This window comes from Crotalus tigris, unplaced genomic scaffold (assembly GCF_016545835.1).
Source record: "Crotalus tigris isolate CLP2741 ecotype Arizona unplaced genomic scaffold, ASM1654583v1 scf7180000024151.2778019, whole genome shotgun sequence".
NCBI classification, from domain to species: Eukaryota; Metazoa; Chordata; class Lepidosauria; order Squamata; family Viperidae; genus Crotalus; species Crotalus tigris.
In genome coordinates, this window is record NW_024100413.1 from 402,525 (window position 1) to 429,933 (window position 27,409).

Sequence of the window (27,409 nt, forward strand, 5' to 3'; positions counted from 1 at the left end):
GAATAAAGAAGGTATCTTGTCGGTCCTATTGGTTTCTTTGTCTATATTATGTAGAAGACATGTAATCCAGTAGTAGTAAACCATATATTTCATACACAAGGAATTTTTTGACACAATGTGCTTTTTTTGTATGGATTTTGTAGCCTTTAAATTGGCTACTAAGCCTTTCAGTAGTGAAATCTATTTACCCTAGATTTCATTATTCTAACTTGGTTTTATTGATTTAGTAGATTTATTGCACTTTAAGAGAGTAATTCCTCTTGCCAAATAAATATGTAGATAGTGTTGTAAGGGCTGTTCAGTTTAGAAGGATTGTGTCTGATCCAAAACAAGTTTTAAAATGAATTTAGGTCTTATGCACTTGAGATAAATGGTATAAACATTTCTTCGGGCCATAGTTCCACTTAAATATAATCACTAACAAATTAAACTTATTTTACCTGAGGGAATATATGTATTTCTGAAAATTAAAGCAAGGGTGTTTAGCATCTTATAGTTATAAATTATCATATAATATCCAGGAGCTATAGGGTGTGTTTGAAGAATATGTATATATTGAAGAATTGCTGCTCAAAGCAAGAAGCTGAAAACACCAGCCTGAAGATGACGAATGGGACTTCGTCGAAACGTCGCCAAGACACTTCCAATTTTACGCGGGAGAAAACCCGAACAACCAAAGATCTACATATTGAAGAATATGTATATATTTAAAGCCTGTATAAGTAAGTAGTAGTGTATCTGTCGCATGTGGCTAAAATTTCAGTAGCTTGCAACAGCTGTCCACTTTGGGTTCTGCCTCTGTTCGTCTCAAAGATTCCTATGAAAAAGAGACTGCACAGTTTTCAAAATGTGTCTCCAGGAGGATGAAGTTTCAGTTTGCTTGATGAGGTCAGCGCAAATAAGAATGGCGAGCTTTGAAAATCTTTGCTTGGAGTGGAAACCAGTTGGTTAAAAAAAAGAAAAGGGAGAGAGAAGCGAAGAAGAAGAAAGAGCAAAAACAGATGGCAGAGAGAGAGAGAGAGAGAGAGGAAGGCAAGAACAAAAGAAAAAAGATGGATTAAATAGAGAGAAATGGCGGCAAAGTTATTGTTTCAAGGTTCTCATGTTGCTCAAACTGATTCCCTTGAAAAAGTTCTTGCTATTTCAGTGTGGAATCATATATGTTGTCCTCTGGGGATCGGAATTGAAAATCCTTTGAAGTTTTTTAAAAATTGTCTTTCAAATTCTTTCATTATGATCAATATTTAAGATGCTACAACTTGTAAGATGGAGACTGGATAATTATATTGCTTAAACAGCTGCAAAGCTTCTGGGTTATGCCCCCCCCCCTTAACTAACACCTTAGTTAAAATCACTCCGTGGGCTAGGTAATCTTTAGTTAAAACTTTGCCTCCTATTTTCAGGGTCTGTCAGTAATTCTATTACATGTTTATTTTTTTTTTTTTTTCAGAAGTTTACTTTGGCTGTTAAAAAAATCACTGTTGACCATAAAACAGGACACACTGCATTTCTGCTTTCTTAATTGTTCAATGCAAGGCTGTAAAGTAATAATAAACCAGTTTGCATTCAGACTTGATTGTATGTGTGTATGTTTGCATGAGCATGTATATACATCAATGCTAAAATACATTAATATTTTAAAAAATCAGGAACATTTGAGTTCAGTTGTAAGTCATTATGAGGTTTTTCTTCTTTTGGTTATTGGTCTTTTCTTACCCTGTTTTTATATTGTGAATTGTTGGAAACTTTTATATCTCAAGTTTCCTTATTTTGACTTTGTAGAGCATCATAGTTTTAATAAGTTTAGAATGTGAACACAAAAGTTAGGCTCCTGAGGAAAGGAAGTGCCTTGGGTGGGCATTTATTTGTTTTTAGCTCATTGATCCCTGATTAACACCTGAACTGGCTCAGTTAGAGCTTCTTGCTAATGTAATTAAATATTTCATCTTTCATTCTGAATTCCAGGACAGACATAACAACATACTAGAAATCAAACTGTTTGCCAAAAAAATAATGATGCTACTTCCTCACACTTGGAAGCAGGAAATGATACTGTAGCACTATAATATAAAACATATTGTAAGCTGAACATAAACTGAATATGTCCTCCTCCAAAAATACATTTAAAAAATGAACATCAGAGTCCCATATAGTTTGCATAATTGTACAGCCTATTGTAATCCAAACGTATTGGCTCTCCACCCATCATTCTTGCTAAAACAAGTAAAGCGGTTTTTCTTTGTGATAGGCAGTTCCGGCTGGAGACGTGCTGTGTCGTTCATCATGTGCCAATTTGTTCCTTAGCAAATTGAATCCACAATCTAGATTGGAAAGCTGATTTCCTTGCTGAGATAAGTTGGCTGTGCTTTTGCAATTTTGCTCAGCCATAGTTTAGGATGATGTGAACAAAGCACAGCAAGACACAGCCCATTCATTCTCCCACCCTCTTTCTCATCAGTTTTCCTGGCAGTCCCCAGAGCAGTAGAAATGAGGAAAAATCACTATCAGAAAGTTCATAGTAACAGTTTGTCAAATAATTGAATGTAATAATACCCTTTAGAAGTCAATAGGCCTTACTTACTCTTTTCTAGTCAAACACCGATGGAAAATAACTCCCATATGCCAGAAGTACAAGATTTCTGGAGAAAAGGGGATTTTCTGCAGAGAAGGCTAGCCAAAGGGCATCATACCATTTGATTTAATAAATGTTTACTGCACTTAATTTAATGATTTCTAGGTTCAATTGCTTCATGAATTATGAATAACGCATATGGCTAAATGAAATATCTTTCTCTTTTTCTTGTATTCAGCACGGATGGCTATTGTTTTGCGATGGTGAAAGATGAAGATACTGGAGGACAGACTTTTACTACAGGCTGCATAGGTTTAGAAGGTTCTGACTTCCAGTGCCGAGTAAGAAGATGTTGTAAACTCAACTTGAAATTTCAGAATCAGCCTGAATATTGTCAGGAATTAAAATATTTAATGTTCTACTTTACTTTTGGGAGGTCAAAGAAACAAATTGAGACTATTATTGCCATTAATATGAACAACAGAAATATTATGTTGTGTTGGCCAACAATGCTAAGAAAAATCCAGCTCAGAATTGTAAAAGTAATAACTGTTAAGAAAGCAAAGTACAATAAGTCCTCGACTTACACCAAAATTTCCATTGCTAAGCAAGACAGTTATTAAGTGAATTTTGCCCCATTTTACAAATTTTCCTGCCATAGCTATTAAGTAAATCACTGCAGTTTTTAAGTTAGTAATATGGTTGTTAAGTAAATCCGGCTTCCCCATTGACTTTGCTTGTCAGAACGTTGCAAAAGGTGATGAAGACACTGCAACTGTCATGCATACATGCCAGTTGTCAAGCATCTGAATTTTGATCATGTGACCATAGGATTTGCAAATGTGAAAAATGGTCATAAGTCACTTTTTTCAGTGCCATTTTAACTTCAATCACTAAGCAAATGGTCATTAACCCATGTGCACAATTGGAACTGAAATTTCTATCCTATGTTGTTGCTGTTGTAATTCGAGTCTGACCCAATTTTACAACAATTTTTGACAATTGTTAAACAAATCCAACTTCTCCAATGGATGGTTTTTGCGGGAAATTAGCAAAAAAAAAAAAAAAAGGTAGCAAATCACAAGCAGGTAACTGCAGTACATTGCATCTAGTCATAAATGCCACTAAATTAGGGCCCTTGGTGTTTAATGCAAACTCAAATCCTAATTTGTTTTTTACATTTTATCTTAGGTTTTTGAATTAAACTGCACATTTAAAAAAGGTCCAAAAGAATTTGATAATGATAAGCAACCTGAATTATAGATTACATCTATGTTGAAATAGTTGCACTCTTAATTTTTTTAAGACAAGCAGCTTGAACTGTTTGCATGCAGTTTTTTTAAGTGTTTCCTTATAGTTTAAAATTTAATGAACTGTTTTACTGAAAACTTATAATTATTATAGGACACTCCATTATCTCAACCAAGAAGATTAATTGCATGCTGCACAGATCAGGATTTCTGTAATAAAGATCTTCACCCTACTCTGCCACCATTAGAACATCCAGGTAAAAAGAAGAGCAATCCTAATTTCTAATACATATTTATTTTTGAAAAAGACTGTGTAAGTTTGTCAATGACAGTGATACTACAATGTATGTTGCTCTTTTTCACTCACCTTAAGATGATTTCCTAAATAGTTTGCTCCTCTGAAATCAGGAAAACATATCTAATAATATAGCCATAAAATGCAGGAGTGAATTACTTTGATGCTTGTTTCTATTTAACTATATAACTGGTTTTTATGTCCCAATATCTATAATTCATACTTTTTTCAGTACAACTGACTTCATTTTAAGAAGATGTTTTCCTTGAAGAGTATACGAAATATCATTTTGTGTAGTATATCTCCTTTGTGAACACGTTCGTCTCTAGATTCTCTTTCTTTAATCACTTAATCTCAATTAAAGATCATGTAGTAATTAAGTTGGTGTTCAGTTCAGTCAATTTATTATAGTCTTAGACCAGTACAAGAAATGTGTCCAAGAGTAACTATGAGAATTTATAAATCTGTTTTAAGAAATCAGTAAATAACATTTGAGATAAAGCTAAAATACATTGCATTCTTTGACCAAGTGACAAATTAATGGATCAGAGGAATGCTGTGGACATAATTTATTTGGACTTCAGTAAGGCATTTGATAAAGTAGATCATAACCTACTACTTGACAAGATAGAAAAATGTGGGGTAGACAGTACCATCACCAGATGGATCCGTAGCTGGCTGACCGGCTGTACTCAGCGTGTGGTCCTCAATGGAATCGCATCTACATGGAGGGAAGTGTGTAGTGGGGTGTCCCAGGGCTCTGTTCTGGGCCCAGTGCTCTTCAACATCTTTATCAATGATTTGGACGAGGGGATAGATGGGAAACTCATCAAATTTGCAGACGACACCAAGCTGGCAGGAATAGCCAACACTCCAGAAGACAGGCTTAAGATACAGAAGGATCTGAACAGACTTGAACACTGGGCACTATCTAACAAAATGAAAAAAGCAAGGTTCTACATTTAGGCAAGAAAAACCAAATGCACAGATATAGTATAGGAGGTACCATGCTCAAAAGTAGTAACTGTGAGAGGGGCCTTGGAGTCCTAGTAGACAATCACCTAAATATGAGCCAGCAGTGTGCTGCAGCTGCCAAAAAGGCCAACACAGTGCTAGGCTTCATTAACAGAGGGATAGAATCAAGATCATGTGAAGTGTTAATACCACTTTACAATGCCTTGGTAAGGCCACACTTGGAATACTGCATCCAGTTTTAGTCACTGTGATGTAAAAAAGATGTTGAGACTCTAGAAAGAGTACAGAGAAGAGCAACAAAGATGATTAGGGGACTGGAGGCTAAAGCATATAAGGAATGGCTACTGGAATTGGGTATGTCTAGTTTAATGAAGAAAAGGATGAGGGGGGACATGATAGTAGTGTTCCAATATCTCGGACTGCCACAAAGAAGAAGGTGTCAAGCTATTTTCCACACATGATTTTCCATCACATGACCCTGGGACACTGCAGCCGTCATAAATATGAGCTAGTTGCCAACTGTCCAAATTTTGATCACGTGACCATGGGGATGCTGCACTGATCATAAGTGTGAAAAACGGTCACTAGTCACTTTTTTTAGTGTCATAACTTTGAATGGTCACTAAAAAGGTTGCAAGTCAAGGACCACCTGTAATGTCTAAAATTACAGAAGTGATAATAACTAAAATTTATGTGGAGTGAAGATATCTAAAATACAGAACAGTTATTAATAGTTGAAATTACATTGTGTGTGTGTGTGTGTGTGTGTGTGTGTATGTATGTAGCAGAAGTGTGACCTTGCATGCTAATGTGCAAAACCTAGTCAAGTGCACTGTAATAAAAGGCAATTAATTTGTGAGCAGCATCTGAGCAAAGGCTGAGTCAGAGCAATCAGTATATCTGCTAATCAGAAGGAGGATAAATCTAGTTCAAATGTCTTTATAAAAGGAGCAACGAAAAACATATTCTGTGGTTTCTACCTAGCCACAATCACAGGGGCAGACAATTGATGTCACAGAATTCTTTGATAATTTTTTTTCAAGAAATCTACAGTGTGCTGAGTAGTAAGAAGGACAGCTGGAAATCTTACTAAACTTCTGAACAGTTTTGATTTATCAAATGTCAGCTGTCCAAAACCCTCTAATTCATTTTTCTGAAAATCAAGAATTTAAATCTCCAGCTCAATATTTTTCTTTCATCAGGAAACAGCCTGTCCAAAATTGGTTTCCAAACACAACTGTTTTTCACTTGTCATGTGAAAAGTAGTTGCTTCTGATTCAGAAAGCTTATGACCCATGGTGATATCTCAAGGGAAAGTAAAGAAATCCTCTAGTAGCAGTAATTTTTTAAACTACAAATTAAGTAGTAGTAGTTCCTTAAACTACAAAATTAACTCAGATATAGAGGTGATGGTAAAAAAGCAAAGATACTGTACTCTCAAGTGCTTTTCCAGAAATGTGTATGCATGGATAGAATGAAGAGTGAAAGCTAACTGAACACAAAGGCAAAGAAGTCTTAATTTACTGGAAACAAGATAAAAACAGAACATTCACCCTCACTCAAATGTTTCTCATCTTAAACAGCTTTGCTATGTAGTACAATGAAATGTCCTTGTAAGAACAAGAAGACCATATACTGGTTAGGCAAGATGCTTATTAGTCAAGCAGGAAAAACTGTTAATAATATTGGAAAGAATAAAAATATTGGAAGTGAAAAAAAAGCAGGTTTCAGGCAGAACAGATAAAAAAAATCTCATTACTGATTTTATGCTCTTACAAACAGAAATGGTGGTGCCACTATGTCTGGCTCTCAGGTTGGCGATGAAATAAGCGGGACACTGATGATAGGACAAGAAATTGAATTTGATTGGCTTTCATTGCACATTTCTCAGCGCTTAGATTGCAACTGTAGTAAATCTGAACACTTCCAGTTTGTGAATGAAGAAACTTAGTTGGAAAATATTAGCTATTTCTGAATGTAGAGAAGTCTCTTCAGATATGTACATTTTTACAGGAGATTGCATAGAACCTATCTAAGAAATAGTCAAACTAACTTCAAGGAGGGGCATAGCAAACTGAAGACATTTCTTTGAAAGCCGAGCTGACAACTTTAGCAAAGAACAAAAAACCTAGTGAATAAACCGATTCTTCAGAACCTCTCTAGATAAGAAAAGACATGAGATGACCCACCTATGCTTCACATGGCTGCTTCTCTCCAAGACAGGAGTCCCCAATACCTAGGCTGTGGCCCACTACCAGGCCCTGGCCTATTCGGAACTGGGCTGTGCGAGCGATGGACCGGTGGGCACTCATGTGCAGCTCAACTAGTGCAAGCAGCAGCCAATGTGCACATTTGTGTAGCTTGATTTGTGTGAGTGGCAGGCTGTCAGGCTGGCATGCATTCATGCACATGTTCACACACAGCTCAATTTGCACAAGCTGAGCTGCGCATGCATGCCAGCCTGCCACTCACGTGGCCTGGTTCCCTCTTCCGTCCAGCCAGGCCGCCAAGCTACAAAGGTTGGGGACTGCTGCTCTGGGAACCTGCAGGATAGTGGACTTTCATAGGTTTGAGTGCCAGGAGATACAGGAATTACAGGATGTTTTTGACTTACAACCATGATTTACAGTTGGGACCAGAATTTTCATTGTTAAGCAAAGCGGTTGTTAAGTGAGTTGTGCCCATTTTTTTTTGTTATGGATACTGAAGTATTTTTTTTTCATATCCTTTATAAAAGAAATTACAAAATCATCAGCCTTGTTTTGGCTCTACCCTAGTATTATATGCTATAAAATTAAAACATTAAACCTGATGCAAACCAAGATAGATTCTGTGTCTGTCTCTCCCATCAGAGGCAAACCAGAAAGGAAATGTTGCTCAGGGGCTACAATAGAAGATGAAATCAGAGCTTGAAAGTAAACGTGCTTAATAGAAAGCTAAGAGTCCCATAGGCACATGCTTGTTGCATCACGCTGGTAGATCCGAAATACAATAGCCATATTCCAGGACCAATCAATAAGAATAGAGGACTTGCAGCTTATGGTGTTATTTCTCTTCATCTTGACTTGCTATATAGAACACCAAAAGATCTCCTCTTACTCTAAAACAACCAGATGCATGCTGGATCAGTTTGCAGTTCACAGATAAAGAAATGTATACTTGAAATGGAGACCATAACCTACTAAAGTCTTATTCATATTTGTGATGGTAGCTATTAGAGATATATGAATCACAGTAAATCTTTTTGCTGTTACTATATTAATTGGAGAGTATTTCAATATGAAAAATTTCAGTATTTCATTTCTTTATGGAGTATTTTTTTAGTTGAATTTATTCTTTCCCCCTAACTTTCCCATATCCCAACATTCCCTAATAAAAATGAAATTTCCTTGAATTTGCATAGTTGCTAATAAAAATTACACTGGAAACATTTATAAATGTCAGGATTTGTTGTGTGGATATTCTGAGGCTGGCTTATATGTTTTTCTGGTGTAAATTTAACTTTCATTAAAAAAAAAACTGCTTCTAATTTTTAACCAGCCCTTTATGAGTGCTAACTATCTCTTGAGTGATGAAGTCTGTTTGCAGACCCTGCTAATATTCAGCCCTGGAAATCCCACTGGTGAAACATTTGATTTTTCTCCTGGTGCTGGATACATTTTCTATTAAATTTCTCTGCCACTATATGCATGTAGCGATAAGGTTTCTTATGGAAAAATGTTAATGTTGGTTATATTTTGAACAGAATATGATCGAATTTGTGAATTTTAACTTCCACCCTCATTTTTTTCTAGAGGTAAATTGCCTATCACAATACATATAGTTGACAATTGCACAATACTGTGATGGTAACAATACTCCAAATATGTGGAAGTGATGGTAAAGTATTTTACCATGGATATTTTACTATCATTTCCATGGATCTGCAATTGCTACCATCACAATACCCAAACTGTCAAAAAGAAGTATAGGGGTAATTACCAAGGAAACCTGAATTTAAAGGTGATTCAGCCTATTATAAAATGTGGTTGAATCCAAAAAGTTCAGGAGAGGCATATTCTTTGAACCAATGTGATTTTGTTCCAGCTTCTGTTCTGGATAGCAATGGTTAATGTGAGGAATGTATAAGTTGCATCTGGATACTGCAATTTTTAATATCATCACTGTCTTAATTTTATCATTCCCTCCTGCTTGCTACTTAAAAATATGTGTAAACTGATAAGTAACATTATCTCAGATTGAATAAAGGCTTTTGTTTTCTTATTTAAGCTTTTTCAAAGGGAAATGTTCACCAGAAGGCTCTGCTAATTTCAGTGATTGTCTGTAGCATACTCTTAGTGTGCATCATCATATTCTGTTACTTCAGGTATGTCTGGGAAAAAAAATCATGTTTCTTCCTTGACTATTTCTTTACAGCTCATGCACAGTTTGACATGAATGATCATTTTAATGTGTTCTAATTTCTTGGATTTGTATGGAGATTGATAGAACAATGTGGTTTTAATAATACTTTTGACATGGCTTTGTCAGTCAGAATGAAAACATACAAAAATGAGCTTGTATGTATGACATAAATGGAAAGTGGGGTTGTTAGTAAAGTAAAACAAGGATGGTTAGCTTGGTATGTTAGAAATAGCAATCAGTGCTGGTTTAAATTATTAAGCACTGAGATTTTTAGGATTTGAGGTGAGTTAATAATTCCACAAGTATTTGATATTCAGGAATAGATTGAAATGTCTTAAAAGTTTAGATTTATCAGTTAAACATGACTAGACATCAAATTGTACATTTTTTTTCAGTTAACAATGAATTTAGAAGTTTTATTACTTCTTCAGGTTGTGCCAGAGTTGAAATAAACATTGCAGAACTGTTTTGTGAATTAGAGTCATAGAAATAACACTCTAGTATACAGTATGTTATTCTCAATGACAGCTTCCATAAAATAATTATGTTTATTTGCTGACATGCCTAAGATGCATATATCCCATTATATGGTAGATAGTGGTTTAAGACTTACAAGTGCTTGTATGACACATGTTGGGACATCCTGGTTGAACTTTGCTTCTTTTCTTGGGTATATGCCACTGTCCCTCATGGCCTTGGGAAGCTTATTTTGGATTTAAGAAGGTGTTGACAGTTGTGTCATATTTGCCCATAGGTATTGCAAATCATCCTTTTCCTACTGAATCTGGATCACTGCACAATCCTAAAGCTTAAGTCTTTGTCATTTCTGTTTTTATCTTTCTGAATAACATAGTGTCTTAGAAAAAGAACACTTCCTTCCTTCCTTCCTTCCTTCCTTCCTTCCTTCCTTCCTTCCTTCCTTCCTTCCTTCCTTCCTTCCTTCCTTTTGCAGGAAGAGAGAGGGAGGGAGGGAGGGAGGGAGGGAGGGAGGGAGAGAGAGAGAGAGAGAGAGAGAGAGAGAGAGAGAGAGAGAGAGAGAGAGAGAAAACCCTTATGAAGTTGTGTATTCCCAACAGATTTAAGAAGGTGTTGGCAGGTGTGCCATATTTTCCCATAGGTATTGCAAATCATCCTTTTCCTATTGAATCTGGATCACTGCACAATCCTAAAGCTTAAGTCTTTGTCATTTCTGTTTTTATCTTTCTGAATAACATAGTGTCTTAGAAAAAGAACACTTCCTTCCTTCCTTCCTTCCTTCCTTCCTTCCTTCCTTCCTTCCTTCCTTCCTTCCTTCCTTTTGCAGAAAGAGAGAGGGAGGGAGGGAGGGGAGAGAGAGAGAGAGAGAGAGAGAGAGAAAACCCTTATGAAGTTGTGTATTCCCAACAGATTTAAGAAGGTGTTGGCAGGTGTGCCATATTTTCCCATAGGTATTGCAAATCATCCTTTTCCTATTGAATCTGGATCACTGCACAATCCTAAAGCTTAAGTCTTTGTCATTTCTGTTTTTATCTTTCTGAATAACATAGTGTCTTAGAAAAAGAACACTTCCTTCCTTCCTTCCTTCCTTCCTTCCTTCCTTCCTTCCTTCCTTCCTTCCTTCCTTTTGCAGGAAGAGAGAGGGAGGGAGGGAGAGAGAGAGAGAGAGAGAAAACCCTTATGAAGTTGTGTATTCCCAACAGATTTAAGAAGGTGTTGGCAGGTGTGCCATATTTTCCCATAGGTTTTCCAAATCATCCTTTTCCTACCCTATCTTGGATAGGGTAGCGACAAATAAAATAGCATAAACCCCATTGGATATTATCAAGAAGGTTGACCTGACCAGATTTTCTCAATCTGGGGATCTTCAGGACATATGGACTTCAATTCCCGAGCTAACGCAACCACTGCTGATATTTGGTGAGCTAAATTCTTCACATCTGAAAGTACACAAATTAGGCAAAGCTGCTGGCCTGCAAAATGAAATGCAGATATTTTTTTACTTGTTTTACTAGCAGTGTTACGTTCCTCCAGACAACTCTACCACCAACATAGCATAAAATAAAGCACTTTCATTCATGGGGAAAATAACTGACCAAACTTTCTTTGGAATACACTGTTTTTTTCCATCAATTTAATTAGGATCGATTCCTATTTGGCTCTTCTATTCATAACAGTATTTCTTGCAGCTCCATTGTGTAATTTGATTAGATTGCATTGTATACTTTGGCACTTTGAATAGATTTTTCTTTTTTTATCCCTGTCACTTTTTTCTTTTTCTACCAAGTCTCAGATATTTTATGTAACATATAAACTTGCTTTTACTTTAATCCCTTTATGTACTTTTGTACATTACTTACATTTACAGGTCATGATCGCTCATGAAGTGATCAGTTGTTGTGAAAAATGTACTAGAAAATAGTGTTAGCCACTAGCCCTTTACATAATTTAATTGTGAATGAGAGGACAGACTGGTACATATTACTGAAATATACCATGTTGAAGAGTTCCCTCTCATGGAGGCCTGTTCAGTCAATCTCTGTTCATCAGTCTTGATCCCAGAATATAGGAAATAGTGTGGGAATTGTATACTGGGACAGCTGACTAGACATGAGGGCTTGCTTATTATGCTCAGAACAAACTCAGAGAGCTTGTGTCAGACCTTACCCAGCCGGGCCCTCAGAAAAGTAAGATTCTTAATCCATTGACTTGAATCAAAAGAACTTTTACTGAGAGAAATTGGGTACAGTAAAGTCAGGTGGAATTCGAAGGCCCCGCGCAAAGCATAAAGCAATTCTTTTGGTTTCCCATTCCCAGCCCGACCTGACCAGTTCACTGGCAGCCAATGTGATGCCAAGAAGATGTTTTGAGAATGCTGAGGTGCTAGGCAGATAATAGTTCATGCTCGGGGCACGACGGCCTTGGAATCTGGCAAAAACAGGCTGGGAAGGAGTCCGTCCCATCTTTGAAGACAGTCCCCCTGCCTAATTCCCAAGCGAATAGCAAAAACAAGAAAAGTCCCAAGCATGCCATCCTCCCCCCCCCCCCAGCACAACAGCAGGACAGCAGAATACAAAGGGTGGACCTGACATCTTGTATTTTACCATTCTCCCAGCTGCATGGCAGCATAGGGTTTTTCAATTTCATTGCAAGGATAGTTGTGATTGCACCCAGGCTGCTAGTATGGAGTGATTTTAGCCTCCTTTTCCTCATAAAGGAGGCAGCTCAGGACTTAATGTTTGTCATGACAGCCATGTGCTTGTCCCTGTTTATTACAAAGGTAATACATTTTTGCTCATTGTTAAATGTAATTAGATATAATGTAAGTACATAATGATAATAATGAGAAGAGTAGAAATTTATAGGGAAACAGGTCGTGAAGGCCTTAAAATGCTGAATTATTCATAGCATTTAACAATGGAAAAATGGTAGTGAACAAAGGTAGAAACATAGTCTTTTGCTTGCTTTCATGACCAGCCACTATTAGTAGCATCACGTGTAGTTATTCTTATATATACCCACAGGTATAAAAGGCTAGAAAGCAGACGGCAACCTTCTCATTATAGCATTGGACTTGAACAAGATGAGACTTATATTCCACCAGGCGAATCCTTGAAAGACCTCATTGAGCAGTCACAGAGCTCAGGAAGTGGTTCAGGGCTCCCTCTATTGGTAAGAAAAGAGTACTGAGCTCATAATTACAATGGTCAATCTGTATAAGAACCTTCATCATTTGCACAATTTGTTTGCACTGTATCTCAACTAAAGAAAATAACAGAATTAGTCTTTCATGAAAAATATAGGACATAATCTGTAGGCTACAGGCAGAGAGCTAAGAAGATCCCAGTTATATAGGTTTTCAGTTCTTGCATTTGTTTTATTATTTTGATTGTATTTTGCCCATTTTTAAAACTACAGAAACTTTATTTCATTTTATTTTTGTATTTTTAAACTTCATTTTCATTTCAAAACAAGTTGAAAGAATTTGAATCTTATAAGTGAGCTTTGTCCTCATTTTCCAGCTGAATATTCACAACTGAATGAATATTCAGGGTGAACTTGATGTAAAAATACTAGATAGGCATCTTTATGCAGATAACTTTAGACTAATTGATCTGGGAGTTGAAGTCCAGACATCTTAAAGTTGCTAAAGTTGAGAAACATTTGGTTAAGGAATTGACTAAGACCAGGGAAACTCAATCACATATCTCTACTTAATCATAGAAGCTCACTAGATATCTGAGCATCATTTGTAAGTGAACACAACTGAAAGTATATTTTGACCTGTATCTTTCAGCCACAATGAGAAAAGAATGCTGGACTAGATAAGGCAGACCTGCAAGATTGATCAAAGACCAAATGCTATTAGCTCAAGAGAAAATATCAGTTCTTGCAAACAGTTCCAAACTTTGAGAAATTACAAAAATTGTGTCTAGTAGGAAGTAGGTATAATTCCAACATCGTATTTTTCTAACAGGTACAGAGGACTATAGCAAAACAGATCCAGATGGTGAAGCAGATTGGCAAAGGTCGCTATGGGGAGGTTTGGATGGGAAAGTGGCGAGGAGAAAAAGTGGCTGTCAAAGTTTTCTTTACCACCGAAGAAGCCAGCTGGTTTCGAGAGACAGAAATCTATCAGACTGTTCTGATGAGGCATGAAAATATTTTGGGTGAGTGGCACAACTAAACGTAATCTCTGCATTGTGATCTTGTTTCCCCTGAGGTGAAGTTGGCCTCATCCCTTCTGATCTTTCGGAGGTCTCTATTGTTAACATGTCTTCATCCGCTTTTTACTTTAGCAAAGTTTTTTTTATAGTTTTGATATTTTAATTGTTAATAATTATAAATATTTTTAGTAATTTAATAATAGAGCTAGATTCTTAAAACAAGTACATTGTTGGTGTTATCCATCCTGTTGCTACTTTATTATGATGAAGTAGCTGCTACTGCTTTGAAGCTGGTCTTCCACTAATTTGACTGAATCGGCCATTTCTCAGCTCTTTCTATGGTGGTTTGCTGAAAAGTCCATTAACTGTCCTAAGTTTATGGCCTAGAGCAGTAGTGGCGAACCTATGGGCACTAGTGCGGTTGTCCCAGCCCTGCCTCCCCCCACGGCCCCCTCCTGACCAGTAGCCCCCCCGGAGGAGAGTCGCCCAAGGCATGGCTGTCATAGAGCAGTGCAGCCAAGGACATGGCAGCTGAGCAGCAGGGACAAGACTCTGCCCTCACACCCCATCACACCCAGATGATGCTGTGGGGCGCGGGCGGAAGGCGTGGCTGCCATGGTGCTGCAGGGCTGCCTGGGTGATCTGCTGTGGTGGGCCATGGAGGCGGTAGTTGGCCCTGTGGGTGGGCAGGGTGGATCGGGCAGGGGCGGACCAGGTGGCGGCGCAGGGTGGTTTTGGGGCACTTGGTGTTTAAAAGGTTTGTTATCACTGGCCTAGAGCATCACTTCCAGTGGGAAACTGGATCACTACATCTACACTGAACGTTTTTTATGGAATATTTTAAATATGTTTCAATTATTTGTTACTATTCTCCTGAGGTGAACATGTTGGCTGTTATCTCTTGAAAAAGAGGTAAAAATTGAACATATGCTTTGCAACTGAGAGAGAATTAGAACTGTGTTATTTATTTTCTTCGCTTTAACATAGCCCCATAACCATGTCAGCTTATTATTTTAGAAAAAGCCACATGACAAACTGCTACAGTACTACAGCAGAAAGTACACACTAGGTGTTCTTATGTGGGTTTTGAAGATTAGGCGCTAGACCAGGTACTTTAATTTGTTTTATAAAAACAGATAGCCTGGTCACTGCTGGGAACCATATGCATGAAATAATTGGCATTTATTCCATGTAAGTAATTTTCATATTGCAGGTTAATTTTTTCAATCCATTTTCAAGTCACAAGTGAAATAACTGGAAAGGTACCAGTGAATTCAAAATCATCTCTTATGTTGTCAGTTTTAGCCACAACATTATATACTGTACTCAGCTGAGAGACAACAAAGGGAAATAATAAATTTCAAATCATTTTTTAAAATTAGATTTTCTTCTTTTAATCTATATTTATCTGTTTGGGGCTAAATTCTAGATTTGTATAATAAATCTAAAAACCCCAGGGTGTACATTTTGTACATGTAAGATTTTGTACTTAGAAAGAAAGTAAATTATAGAACAATCTGGAGAAAGCAGGATGACTTTGGTGAAAATGTTATATTCCACATCTTAGCCTTAAAATGCTCTAATTCAGCAAGATAACAGCTCAAACCATTCTCATCTGTGACAGTAAACCAATCTTACTTTTCTGACTTCCTTTAGCATAGAGACCAGAAATGGATTCCAGGTCTTAGTACCTTGGGAACTATGGAAAATGCAGATACATTCCTCTAACTCCTACTTTAATCCCAGCTCAGGAAATTTTTTATTTAAATTGAACTTTGAAGAAGTTGAAGAAAAAAAACCCATACCAGAAGCATCAATACCACTAGTAAACATGTTGACAAATGTTATTTTCCCTTAGCAGGGGTCTTCAAACTTGGCCCTTTTATGACTTGTGGACTTCAACTCCCAGAATTCGTCAGCCAGCATGCCTGGCTGAGGAATTCTGGGAATTGAAGTCCACAAGTCATAAAAGGGCTATGTTTGAAGACCCCTGCCTTAAAGTTAAAGACCTGGGACCAAAACATAAGACTCTAGTTTTGAATTAAAATACACAGAGAAGAAAAATGAGAGCTTGTTTCCATCACCCACATCTTCTGACACAGTCATTTCATTTCAAGGGAGACAAAAGAAAAACACTACATAATATAAAGAGTAAGAGACAGGCAGTCTATGGAGTGTATGGGGACTGCAATGGACAGAATGACAGAAGGAGATATAATGCACTTTGTTAAAACCTTGGAAAGGATAGAAATAATGCCATGAATGGAGCAATGGGAAGAACGACAGCACTCACAAATAATTAGTTTTCAACTTGGGAAGAACTGTCTCTTTCTCCCTGACAGTCCAAATTGGGAGTAAGGGGTAAAGGAGAGAAAACAGAAAAAAGAAAGCAAAAAGGGGGATGGAAAAATAATTATTCACTTTTGTTTCCAGCCTGATTGTAGCTCGAGGTAAGTTACCCTTTCCATGAGGTTGAGCATTGCTTTTAAGCAGAAAGATAAAACAGAAAGAAAAATAATATATTTGGTGACGCAATGGTTAGAATGCAGTACTGCAGGCTACTTCTGCTGACTGCTGGCTACCAGCAGTTTGGCAGTTTGAATCTCACCAGCTCAAGGTTGACTCAGCCTTCCATCTTTCCAAAGTCAGTAAAATGAGGACCCAGATTGTTGGAGCCAATATATTGACACTCTGAACTGCTTAGAAAGGGCTGTAAAGCACTATTTCTATGGCTATTACCTTTCTTTCAGATTTTACCGTTTTCCTTTCAAGGAAAAATGAGTATTTAAGTTTTTTTTTTATCATTGCAGCCAGAATATAAGCTTGCAACTGAAACTGTTTATAGCTGGGCTTCTATTTCCATTTTTTTTTTCATATAATCTAGCGTTCTTGTGAGATTTCAAAGAGTTATAGTACGGGACTATGTTCTGCGTTTGTCATAAAAAGTTGGAATCCTTGAATAGAAAACGAAGAAGATACTGATAGTTCCAGATCTTCCTCTACAGAAAAAGCTTTCATTAGTTCAGAAGCAAATGCTTTTTAGTAAAGATCACATGGCAATTAAATAAAAGCATTAATTTTCCTGATGTGACTGAGCTGAGTTAAAATTATTGTAAATTATATGAATAAGAATCTTGGAATAAAAACTATTTTTAAAATAGACTATCTAATGGCTAAAAGACCTATGGAGTATGTGATATTGTGATATTAAGATGAGACTGATATTTTTTTCAGATATATTGGACACCAAATTATGTTTACAATGTGTTGGCTGCAAATCTTACTCTAATACAAACCTGTCCTACAATTTCTTAATAACCTTAAGTATTGATAATAATGGTGTTATTATACAGTTTAATATATTAATGTACTTTTGGATTAAATACAAAGAATTCAGAATCTATCACATTCTAATGAACTGTACTGAGAATAGGGTGCTACATTGCAATGCTAAGGATTTATTGTAATTAAATTTTATGCCATTTAAATGTTTATGTGCTAGGGCAGTGGTTCTCAACCTGTGGGTCGGGACCCCATTTGGGGTCGAATGACCATTTCACGGGGGTCACCAAACCATGTTGTCCGCCATTTTTTTCCCTTTTCCCTAGCTGTCCTACTCCCTCTTATTGGTGGCCATACCCACTTGGGGGTCACCACAACATGGGGAACTGTATTATGGGGTCACGGCATTAGAAAGGTTGAGAATCACTGTGCTAGGGGATCTGGGTTTTCTGTTTCTTAAAATTACTAATGATATTAGAAAAGTCTTAAGGGGCACAATGATTCAGCAATTAAAGATGTTGAGTTTGTCAGCTTGAAAGCTGGGTTTGAGATCTGAGCGCTATGTGATGGGGTGAGCTTCCATTACTTGCCCCAGCTCCCACCCACCTAACAATTTGAAAACATACAAAAGTGAGTAGATAAATAGGTACTTCAATGGGGAGGTAACGGTGTTCCATGCTCCTTTGGCATATTGTCATGCTGGCCACACGATCACAGAAGTGTCTTCAGACAATGATGGCTCCCTTAGCTAAGAAACGGAGATGAGCACTGCTCCCTAGAGTTAGATAGGGGCAACCTTTTACCTTTATCTTTTAGAAAAGTCTTGTTTTAATTTTCTCTTACAGGATTCATTGCTGCAGATATTAAAGGAACCGGATCTTGGACACAGCTTTATCTTATCACCGATTATCATGAAAACGGATCTCTGTATGATTATCTAAAATCTACTACCTTGGATACAAAAGCAATGCTGAAATTGGCATATTCCTCTATCAGTGGACTGTGCCACTTGCATACTGAGATCTTCAGCACCCAAGGCAAACCAGCAATTGCTCATCGGGACCTCAAAAGTAAAAACATTCTGGTGAAGAAAAATGGAACTTGCTGTGTAGCAGATCTTGGTCTGGCGGTTAAATTCATTAGGTGGGTAAAATACTGCATGCCTTAATGAAGCTACGTCTGTTAAACATTTTTTTAAAGAGAAAAAAGGGAGAATGTTATATACTGTAGATCCTTGAAATTCTGTCCATCCTCTCTAGCAACCAGTCTTTTGTGGTAGGAGTGAACAATTTTGAGAAGTACCATTTCAGAAGGGCACTTGAAGCTCTCCTATGATGATACTACCCACTAGAAGGAGTGGCAGGGTGTGTGAATTTTGTGGTGTCACAAGAATAAATCAGTTTCAACTAATATATTTTCAAATGAAGACTGTCTCTTCAGTAGTTTGAATTATACTGCCACAGCACAGGTGCATGTGAGATAAGGCCACACTTGGAATACTGCATCCAGTTTTGGTCACCATGTTACAAAAACGATGTCAAGACTTTGGAAAAAGTGGAAAGAGCAACTAAGATGATTAAAGGCCTGGAGACTAAAACATATGAAGAACAGTTACAGGAATTGAGTATGTCTAATCTAGTGAAAAGAAGGAGTAGGGGTGACATGATAGCAGTATTGCAGTATTTGAGGGGCTGCCACAAAGACAAGGGGAGTCAACTTATTTTCCAAAGCATCAGAAGGCAGGATGAGAAACGATGGAAAGAAACTAATCGAGAGAAGCAACCTGGAATTAAGGTGAAACTTCCTAACAGTGGGAATAATAACCAGTGGAACGGCTTGCCTTCAGAAGTTGTAGGTGCTTCATCATTGGAAGTTTTTAAGGAGAACCATTTGTCTGAAGTGGTTCTCCAAGGTCCCTTCCATTTCAGTTCTGATTCTGATGGTGATGCAAACACATTAATATAGATGGTTCTGTTACTAAACATTTTTATTAGCTATGTATCTTATATCCATATCTTCTTTAAGATTATGAAGAGTAATTCTTTAGTTTTTTGCTACCTTCCATGAAAGCCTTAGCATCTGAGGCATCTTAAGGTACTTGTAAGAGAAATAAAATTATAAACCCCAGCATCAGAATTCCAATTTCTTGCCCACAAACTCTCAGAAAAATCTCCAGCATCCTCTGATGAATTCTCAATTTTGCAATTGAACGCTTAATGTAATGTTAGGTAAGGATAGTGTTTAAAAATGAGCATTTGGTTAACACTTCACAAGCTTTCTCTGTAGGAATAATTTCCATTGAGATTATCTGTTAATTCTGGCTTGCATAGATACAGTTTTAATTTGAAAAGGAGTGGGTGTTTCTCTTTTAATAGCAGTTTTGGTTTTTGAAGAGAAACTGCATACTTAATTTTTGTGTCTTTAAACATTCCCCCCCCCCCATTTTACAGTGATACAAATGAAGTGGATATCCCACCAAACACCAGAGTGGGAACCAAACGTTACATGCCTCCAGAAGTGCTGGATGAAAGCTTGAATCGAAATCACTTTCAGTCATATATTATGGCTGATATGTACAGCTTTGGACTCATCCTTTGGGAAATAGCAAGGAGATGTGTTTCCGGAGGTAAATATTTTAGGCATGGCTGCATGCCTTTAACAGTACATTATCAGCTTTCAGTATCTACAGCACAAAGTTCATGTTGGAATGTATTACATGTAGTCCTCGACTTAATGACCACCACTAGGTCAAGGCAAGGCAGTTGTTAAACAAGTCACCCTTGACTTTTACGACCTTATTTACCATAGTTGTTAAGTGAATTACTGCAGTTTTTTAAGTTAACCAAGTCTGACTTCTTCTGTCGGCTTACTTGTTGGAATGCTAGCTGGGAAGATCACAGATGACATTCACATGATCCCAGGATGCTGCAGCCATCATGAATATATGCCAGCTGCCAAAAGCCCAAATTTTGATCATATGATTGCAGGGACTATAACAGTGGTGGCGAACCTATGGCATGTGTGCCAGAGGCGGCACCGAAAGCCCCCTCTTTGGGCACGCGTGCCGTTGCCCCAGCCCCCTCCTCACCAGCAGCCCCTCCAGAGGAGAGTTGCCAGAGGGTGCATCCCCTCATGGAGCAGCACAGCCAAGGATATGGCAATCGGGCAGTAGGGACAAGACTCTGCCCTTGCGTCCCATCATGTGTGGATAATGCTGTGGGGTGTGGGCCACCATGGCTCTGCAGGGGCACCTGGGCAATCTGCAGCGGGCTGTGGAGGCAGTAAGTGGCCCTGCGGGTGGGGCAGTTTTTGTGCACTTGGTCTCTAAAAGGTTCGCCATCACTGGACTATAAATACAAGGACCAGTTGTAAGTCATTTTTTTCACTTCCCTTGTAACCTTGAACGGTTGCCAAACAAATGGGTTTGTAAGCCAAGGACTACCTGTAATTAGATTTTTAAGGTGCCATAAAATTTATTTTTGCTGCAGCCGGTTAACACAAACTATTCTCCAGAAAACATTTGGGGTTTTTTTTAACAAGAAAGAAAAAGAATTATAATAGCTTTTTAAAAATAATTGGTGACACTAAACTAAGTCCCTTTCTACTCTTGAGACTTATTAATCCTTTTCTGGAAGGTCTTACTTAGCCCATAAAGATTTATTCTCTATTTTAATAGACTCTTTTAAAGATGCCATATTTCATAATTGTAGTGGGAATTTGGAGTTCATTTATGGCAACTCTTGTGGTTATAAAAATTACTGCTAAAGCAAGAGCACAGCTGTTGTTTGAGCAAAAATACAATGAGGTTGATTTTACTTAGGTACCATGATTAACAAGGAAATTAAATTTAAGAGCAGAAATATAGGCACTACAGGTGTTATTTTGGCTTTAGAAGGCCTGCAAGTGTGTCGGAGGGAACACGTATCCTGATAGAAAATTAATTCTAGATTCAGGAAGATTTGGAATGCTAATCCTAATTTTTATTTTATTTTATTCTGTTCTTTTTCTTATGACTGTTTAATGTTTAAATGTTTGTAAACTGAAATCGGCATATGGTAGTATCCTTTTTAAAGGGGCATAGCATGTAGATCTATTCTAATAATCTGAAGTCACCTAAAAAAGGAAGTTGGGCATTTTGGTAGCACTTTCAATTACTAAAAGTTAGGACAGATTAATCTTGGAAAAGACCAGGTCCTAATTTTATTTCTAAAGGTTTGGTAATGGGATTTGCCTTCAGCTTTAGCAATAGCACTTAGTTTTATATACTGCCTCACAGTGCTTTACAGCAGTCTCTGGGCGGTTTACAAATGTCAGAATATTGTCCCTAACGATCTGATTCCTCATATTATTGACCTTGGAAGGATGGAAGGCTTAAACTCCAGGCTGTGGGTGGAGTTTGCCTGCAATACTGCATTCTAACCAATGCGCCCCAAAGGCTCATCATCTTTGATGACGAATAATTAGAGAGGGGTGAAGGCAGCCTCTGCCCAATATTCCCAGAGTATTTGTTTCATGTAGGTATAGTCTGCTTCAGTTAGGCAAGATTTTATCTATAGGTGTGAATTGATAAATCTGCTTCAAAGAATCACTATGTGTCTTTCTTGATTTCCAGAGCAACTTTCTACAAAAAATTCTCTTTCACCATATTGATGAGAATAAACTATAGATTGATTTTTTTTTCTGCTGCTATCCATATCTATGTTGAATTTAGTTAAATTTGTAAGTTCTTAACCCCACAGGAATGTTCAATTGGACATAATTTATATATTTGCCAAATGGTTTTCTCTGCTAGGTATTTTTGAGGAATATCAGCTTCCTTATCATGACCTTGTTTCCAGTGACCCTTCATATGAAGACATGAGAGAAATAGTATGTATCAAGAGATTACGGCCTTCATTTCCCAACAGATGGAGTAGTGATGAGGTAAGGAGACCATTTAAAAAAAAAATTGAAAATTTTTGTGTATTTTTTAAAAAATTTGAATCACATGCTTAAAATGAAGAAAAGGAATACCTAAATGTTAGGACACTACCCATACGTTAGGTAAGCATTTTCTCTTCAGTCAATCCATTACAGGTAGTGCTTGACTTATGACTTACGACCATAATTGTTAAGTGAATTTTGCCCCATTTTACAACATTTTTTTGCCACAGTTGTTAAGTGAATCAGTGTTAATAACACAGTTGTTAAATGAATCTGGCTTCCCCATTGAGCGAAGGTTGCAAAAGGGAATCACATGACCCTGAGACATTGGAACCGTCATAAATATGAGTCAGTTGCCAAGCGTCTGGATCTGGGTCACGTGACCATGGGGATGCTGCAAGGGTCATAAGTGTGAAAAAAGGTCACAAGTCACTTTTTTCAATGCTGTTGTAACTTTGAACGGTCATTAAATGAACAGTTGTAAGTCAAGGACTACCTGTACTGAATGTTTTTGAAAATTGTTAATAAAATGTAGGCACAAAAAATAGATTCTAACCCTAATCATAATGGAAAACCAGAGGTGTGGCTTAGAGTGAGAAATTTAAAAAAAAAACATCCCTTCTAAAGCATTGATGGATTGTTGTTGAGTAGGAGTCAGGTTGAACTTAAGAGCACTGTTACCTTAATCAATAAAAGTATTTGTAATTTTTATACTCTAGTGTGCTCCAGTGGTTTGACATATTTGCTTGAAATATTGTAATAGTTTGTTCTCATGAACAAAACAACCATCCAACCCATTTCTAGGCATCCAACCCATTTCAGTGTACTAGCTTTTAGTACACTGTTAACCAAATGGGTCAAATTCTTCAACTTGGGTTTAACCCTATGAATTCCTAACTAGAATGGCCAAACTTTGCGTGATAAGGAATTGAGATGGATTGATAAGTAGGAAGACGAGAGCCTAGGCTGGATAACTACTGGCTCATATGATATAAGGATCTCCTACTTTTCAAAGAAGGAATCTAGGGAATTGTGGTTTTTTATGTGCCCTTTATATTCTCCCAGACACAGTCCTAGCTAAATTCTTTGTAGAACATGGATACATATACATTATTGTACAAGCTGACTAAATAGCAGAGTAGCTCTTCAAATGGAATGGATTGAGTTTTCTGCTCCTTATTTCTACTTTTGTAAATTAATATGGGAAATTGCTTTTCTGAAGCTAATATACTGATATTTTCCTTAAGGGGAGGAGGGAGAAAGTCTGTACACTTTCCACTGAGAATTTATAATGAAGCAAAATTGTGTTTTGGAATCAGCAGACCAGTAATTGATGTATTGCAGACAAATCTGCCGACAGTTATGGTGATGCTATGCAGAGGTCATTAATCTTGTTAAGTGGTACAGTGTAATGCTATTATTGTAGGAGACAGCTGTGATTTGGGAATAGCAGTCTTTGCTTAAGTATTCTGCAATTAGATTTAAAAAGACTTAAAAATGGCAAGAGTTGTAAACAATCTTGAGTGAGTGATGGTGGGAGCATAGGCAAAGTGGGCTTTTTAAAAAAGTGAAAAAATGTAATAAATTGCAAAAATTCCACAGAGATGTTTATTTACTACATTTTCTGACTTCTTTGTAATCTTCAGCAATTTAACTTAGAAATTCGGGGTTTTAAATTGCATGAAACTGAGTAGTTATGTTCTATAAGTTGCATATTTCTTATTATAAGTTCAAACCAGCCCCTGAAATATCTTCCTGTCCCCAACATTTTAAGAGATATGATGCTATTGAATACATGTTGGAAGAGAACCAGGGTATTTGTCCTAACTACAGTTGTCTTAGAAAGTTTTGGTGTAATCTTCACAGATTGTGGTTTGATGTAAAACCATCAAATGCTTTGAGAACAAATGTCGTCTCATTTTGAAGGAGAATGGGAATCTCTCGGAGGCCAAGTCTAAACAGAATTATATACAAAGATCTAGTAACATCTACATAATCAGAGCAAAGAGCAAATAATGTGACTGTTTTCATGTAAATGTCCTTGCTCACAGGAGTTCTTTTATTTAGAATAGATTTTTCAGTCATATTGAAGTGTTCCGTCTATAACTCCAAATATGTAATATTGGCCATTGAAATATTCTTGATATGAGAGAGAGAGATTAATATATATACCTATTTTTTTTTCACAGTGCCTACGACAAATGAGAAAATTAATGACTGAATGCTGGGCTCACAACCCGGCTTCTCGGCTGACAGCCTTGCGAGTAAAGAAAACACTTGCCAAAATGTCAGAGTCACAGGACATTAAGCTTTGAGTCAGCTAACAAAAGCTAAAGCTCAGAAAAAATGGACTTTCCTTCTGTGTCTCAAAGAGACAGGAAGAAGAATGACATACCTTCGGTAATATGAACCTTGAATGCAGATTTTGGCAAAGTATTTGCCCACTGGGGCAGAAACCTTTCCAGAGGAAAGAAACATGGCCCAGTTGAGAATTTTTTGTTTCCTGTATGACCGGACAAAGAAGACGTTCAGCCTCCTTGGAGATTGAAGCAAGCCAATGTATCGATAATTGTTTCTAGACTATATATGCTGCTTTCTGTGAAAGCCTTTATTATTAATATTGTTATTAATATTTGAAGTTTTTAATTTTCATGGAAATGAATCATTGCAGTTACAAAGTCCAAGGAAATAATTATTTTCTAACGCTAAAAAAAAAGCCCCACAAAAAACAAAATTGCATCCAAAGTCCTATTACTTTCTACTGATGGAAAAATGTGTTGCACTCTTAAAATGACCCAAATCCAATTTTAACTTGTTATGTAGGATGCATGCTACACCTGGAAAATAGGCTCGCTCATGAAATTGCAGCCAAGCAGTGCCTTGAATACACAAGATATTGTCATGCAGTTCCTGTGCATAACTTTTTAATATTTTACATTCACGAAACTTGCAGGAGCATGTCATCACAACACATTTTTCTTAGCCAGTTCCTAGTTGTGATACTTGTAGAAACATGGGTTTTGGTCATACCCATAGGGTGTATCCTCTACTCCTGGAAATATGAGAGTGATATCAGGATATAGTTATTCACTTAATGGGACTTATGCAAGTTATTCTGACAGAGGCCTGTGCCCTTGGGGTCATTTTGACTATTTTTTTGGCATTTTACACTCCGTGTTTTGAAAGGAATGTCTTACAGAACTTTTGTTAAAGGTTGAACTTGTGTATTCTCACTAGCATTTCAATAATAAATGAAACTGTTCCCAAAATTGCATTAAAAACTTTTTGCCTTAAGGTAATTGTGCTAAAATAAACTGTGTTGATAGAAATGTTCCTAGAGAAAAAACTTTTCTCCATGTTTCTTTTTATTTATTTATTTTTTAAAAATATATATAAATTGGACAATGCTAATCCCTTACAAGAATCCCATAGTTTAGGTGAAAAAGGATAATGTTATTTAAGATTTTGAGCCAAGATGCAAATGTCTACATATTTCAGAATTCCTGTGATGCTTTCTCTCAATTTTGCATTTTTAAACACATTTTGCTAGTTTCAGTATATGGCAGAAATAGTTTTAAACATGGATCTCAGCCTGTCTTAATCTTGTTTCAGAATGTGTATAATTTTCTACCTTTTGATGAACTATCTTAAAAAGAATTGCTCATTTAAAAAAATTCACAAAACAGTAAATGGAATACATATAAGAAAGATACACCTGCTCCAAATATTTCTTAGCTGCCCAGGGATGCTGTAGACTGTGAGATGGGAACATATAAATTTAATAAAAGTTTCTCATATTCATATTAATGTTGATGTAATTTTTAAAGCAATTTGTCTGAGGAGTAATTTTAAATGATAGAACCACAGATTGGTTGGGTTTTCAAAATAGAGTGGGAAAATATAGATTTGAGGACCTGAGATTTTCTGCCTTGCCTTTCACTGAGAGAAATTGAAAACTAGGAGGCACCATGCATTTTGTCATTCTAAAAGCAATGTATTAATAGGACATTTTTAAAACCAATCATCTATGAAATTGTTAGAATTCTACAGGTCAGATAACTACTGAATTTCCTTTCTCTTTGTAAGATGCATGGATGTAAGCGAAGTTACCTTGGTATAAATTATTGGAATGAAAGCAAATATAAACGATAGTTAAAAATTATTTCTAACACTGAATTTCAGAGATGAATATGCTATATTTGGATGGACCGTGTTCACTAGTGCATCCTTTTACAATGACACTTTTAGTAATATGAAGGAATTTCTCGAAGTAAACAAAGCCAACTAGAAAGATTCATTAATTAAATACAGCACAGAGCCTCCATGCTTTTAAAACCTGTATGGACTTACTGCTGCATTCAGTTAAGCATGACTTATTCTCATTGATTTGGAGTAATTTATAGGCTATTCTAAAAGCAATTTGACTTCTGAAGCTATTAGCTGCTTTTACATGAACACTTCTGTTCCAAAGCAGAGTTGATCATGCACAAACCAAGTCTCTTCATAAGTTGTACTCTTCTTTCTCCTGGGTGCCTTGTGTCTTGACAGCTGGCTTCCATAAATTACCCAAGCCATGATTGTGATTAGCTTAATGGAAGCTAAGAATTCAAATCTCTAAAGAATCGTCTACATGGTTTGAACCAAGAGATATATAACCAATTTAAACTCTGATTGCATCATACCTGGGTTAAACTACTGCAATTAAACTGCATATCTCCAAGATATCTTTCATTCCCCGGAGGTACAGATCCCTCAATTTAATTTGGGTATATTCCTTAACTTAAAGTACATGTTAATAACTTGTAGAAAAATATTCCATTTCAAAGTAGAATAAAGTGCTAAGGAAACCTATTGGCCCCTACACAATATTTCTAGTCAGGTTGCATTATCTTCATTGTTTCCATATGTAGTTATTCTTTACCACTTAGTCTTAATTAGCAAACTACCAGAATTTGCAGATGTTACTTCGGAAATTTTGGAATAAATGTCCACAATAATTGACTTATCAAGTCAAATCCTCTCAGGGCTCAAAGAAAGTCCTTTATGTCTTTCTCTCAAAATGTTT

General features: G+C 36.9%; 1 protein-coding gene across 9 annotated transcripts in view; it reads left to right on the plus strand.

The window, feature by feature from the left end:
* BMPR1B (bone morphogenetic protein receptor type 1B) overlaps positions 1-25,060 on the plus strand; it is a 188,138-nt gene extending 163,078 nt beyond the window's left edge. For all 9 annotated transcript variants that reach the window (XM_039322848.1, XM_039322853.1, XM_039322850.1 and 6 more), the window contains 9 exons: positions 2,811-2,913; positions 3,977-4,079; positions 9,362-9,458; positions 12,997-13,144; positions 13,950-14,142; positions 18,267-18,564; positions 19,872-20,047; positions 22,214-22,344; positions 24,534-25,060. In XM_039322848.1, the coding sequence (XP_039178782.1) occupies positions 2,811-2,913; positions 3,977-4,079; positions 9,362-9,458; positions 12,997-13,144; positions 13,950-14,142; positions 18,267-18,564; positions 19,872-20,047; positions 22,214-22,344; positions 24,534-24,659 (1,375 nt within the window). In that variant the 3' untranslated portion in view covers positions 24,660-25,060. The remainder of the gene's footprint in view (positions 1-2,810; positions 2,914-3,976; positions 4,080-9,361; positions 9,459-12,996; positions 13,145-13,949; positions 14,143-18,266; positions 18,565-19,871; positions 20,048-22,213; positions 22,345-24,533) is intronic.
* Positions 25,061-27,409: the final 2,349 nt, after the last annotated feature.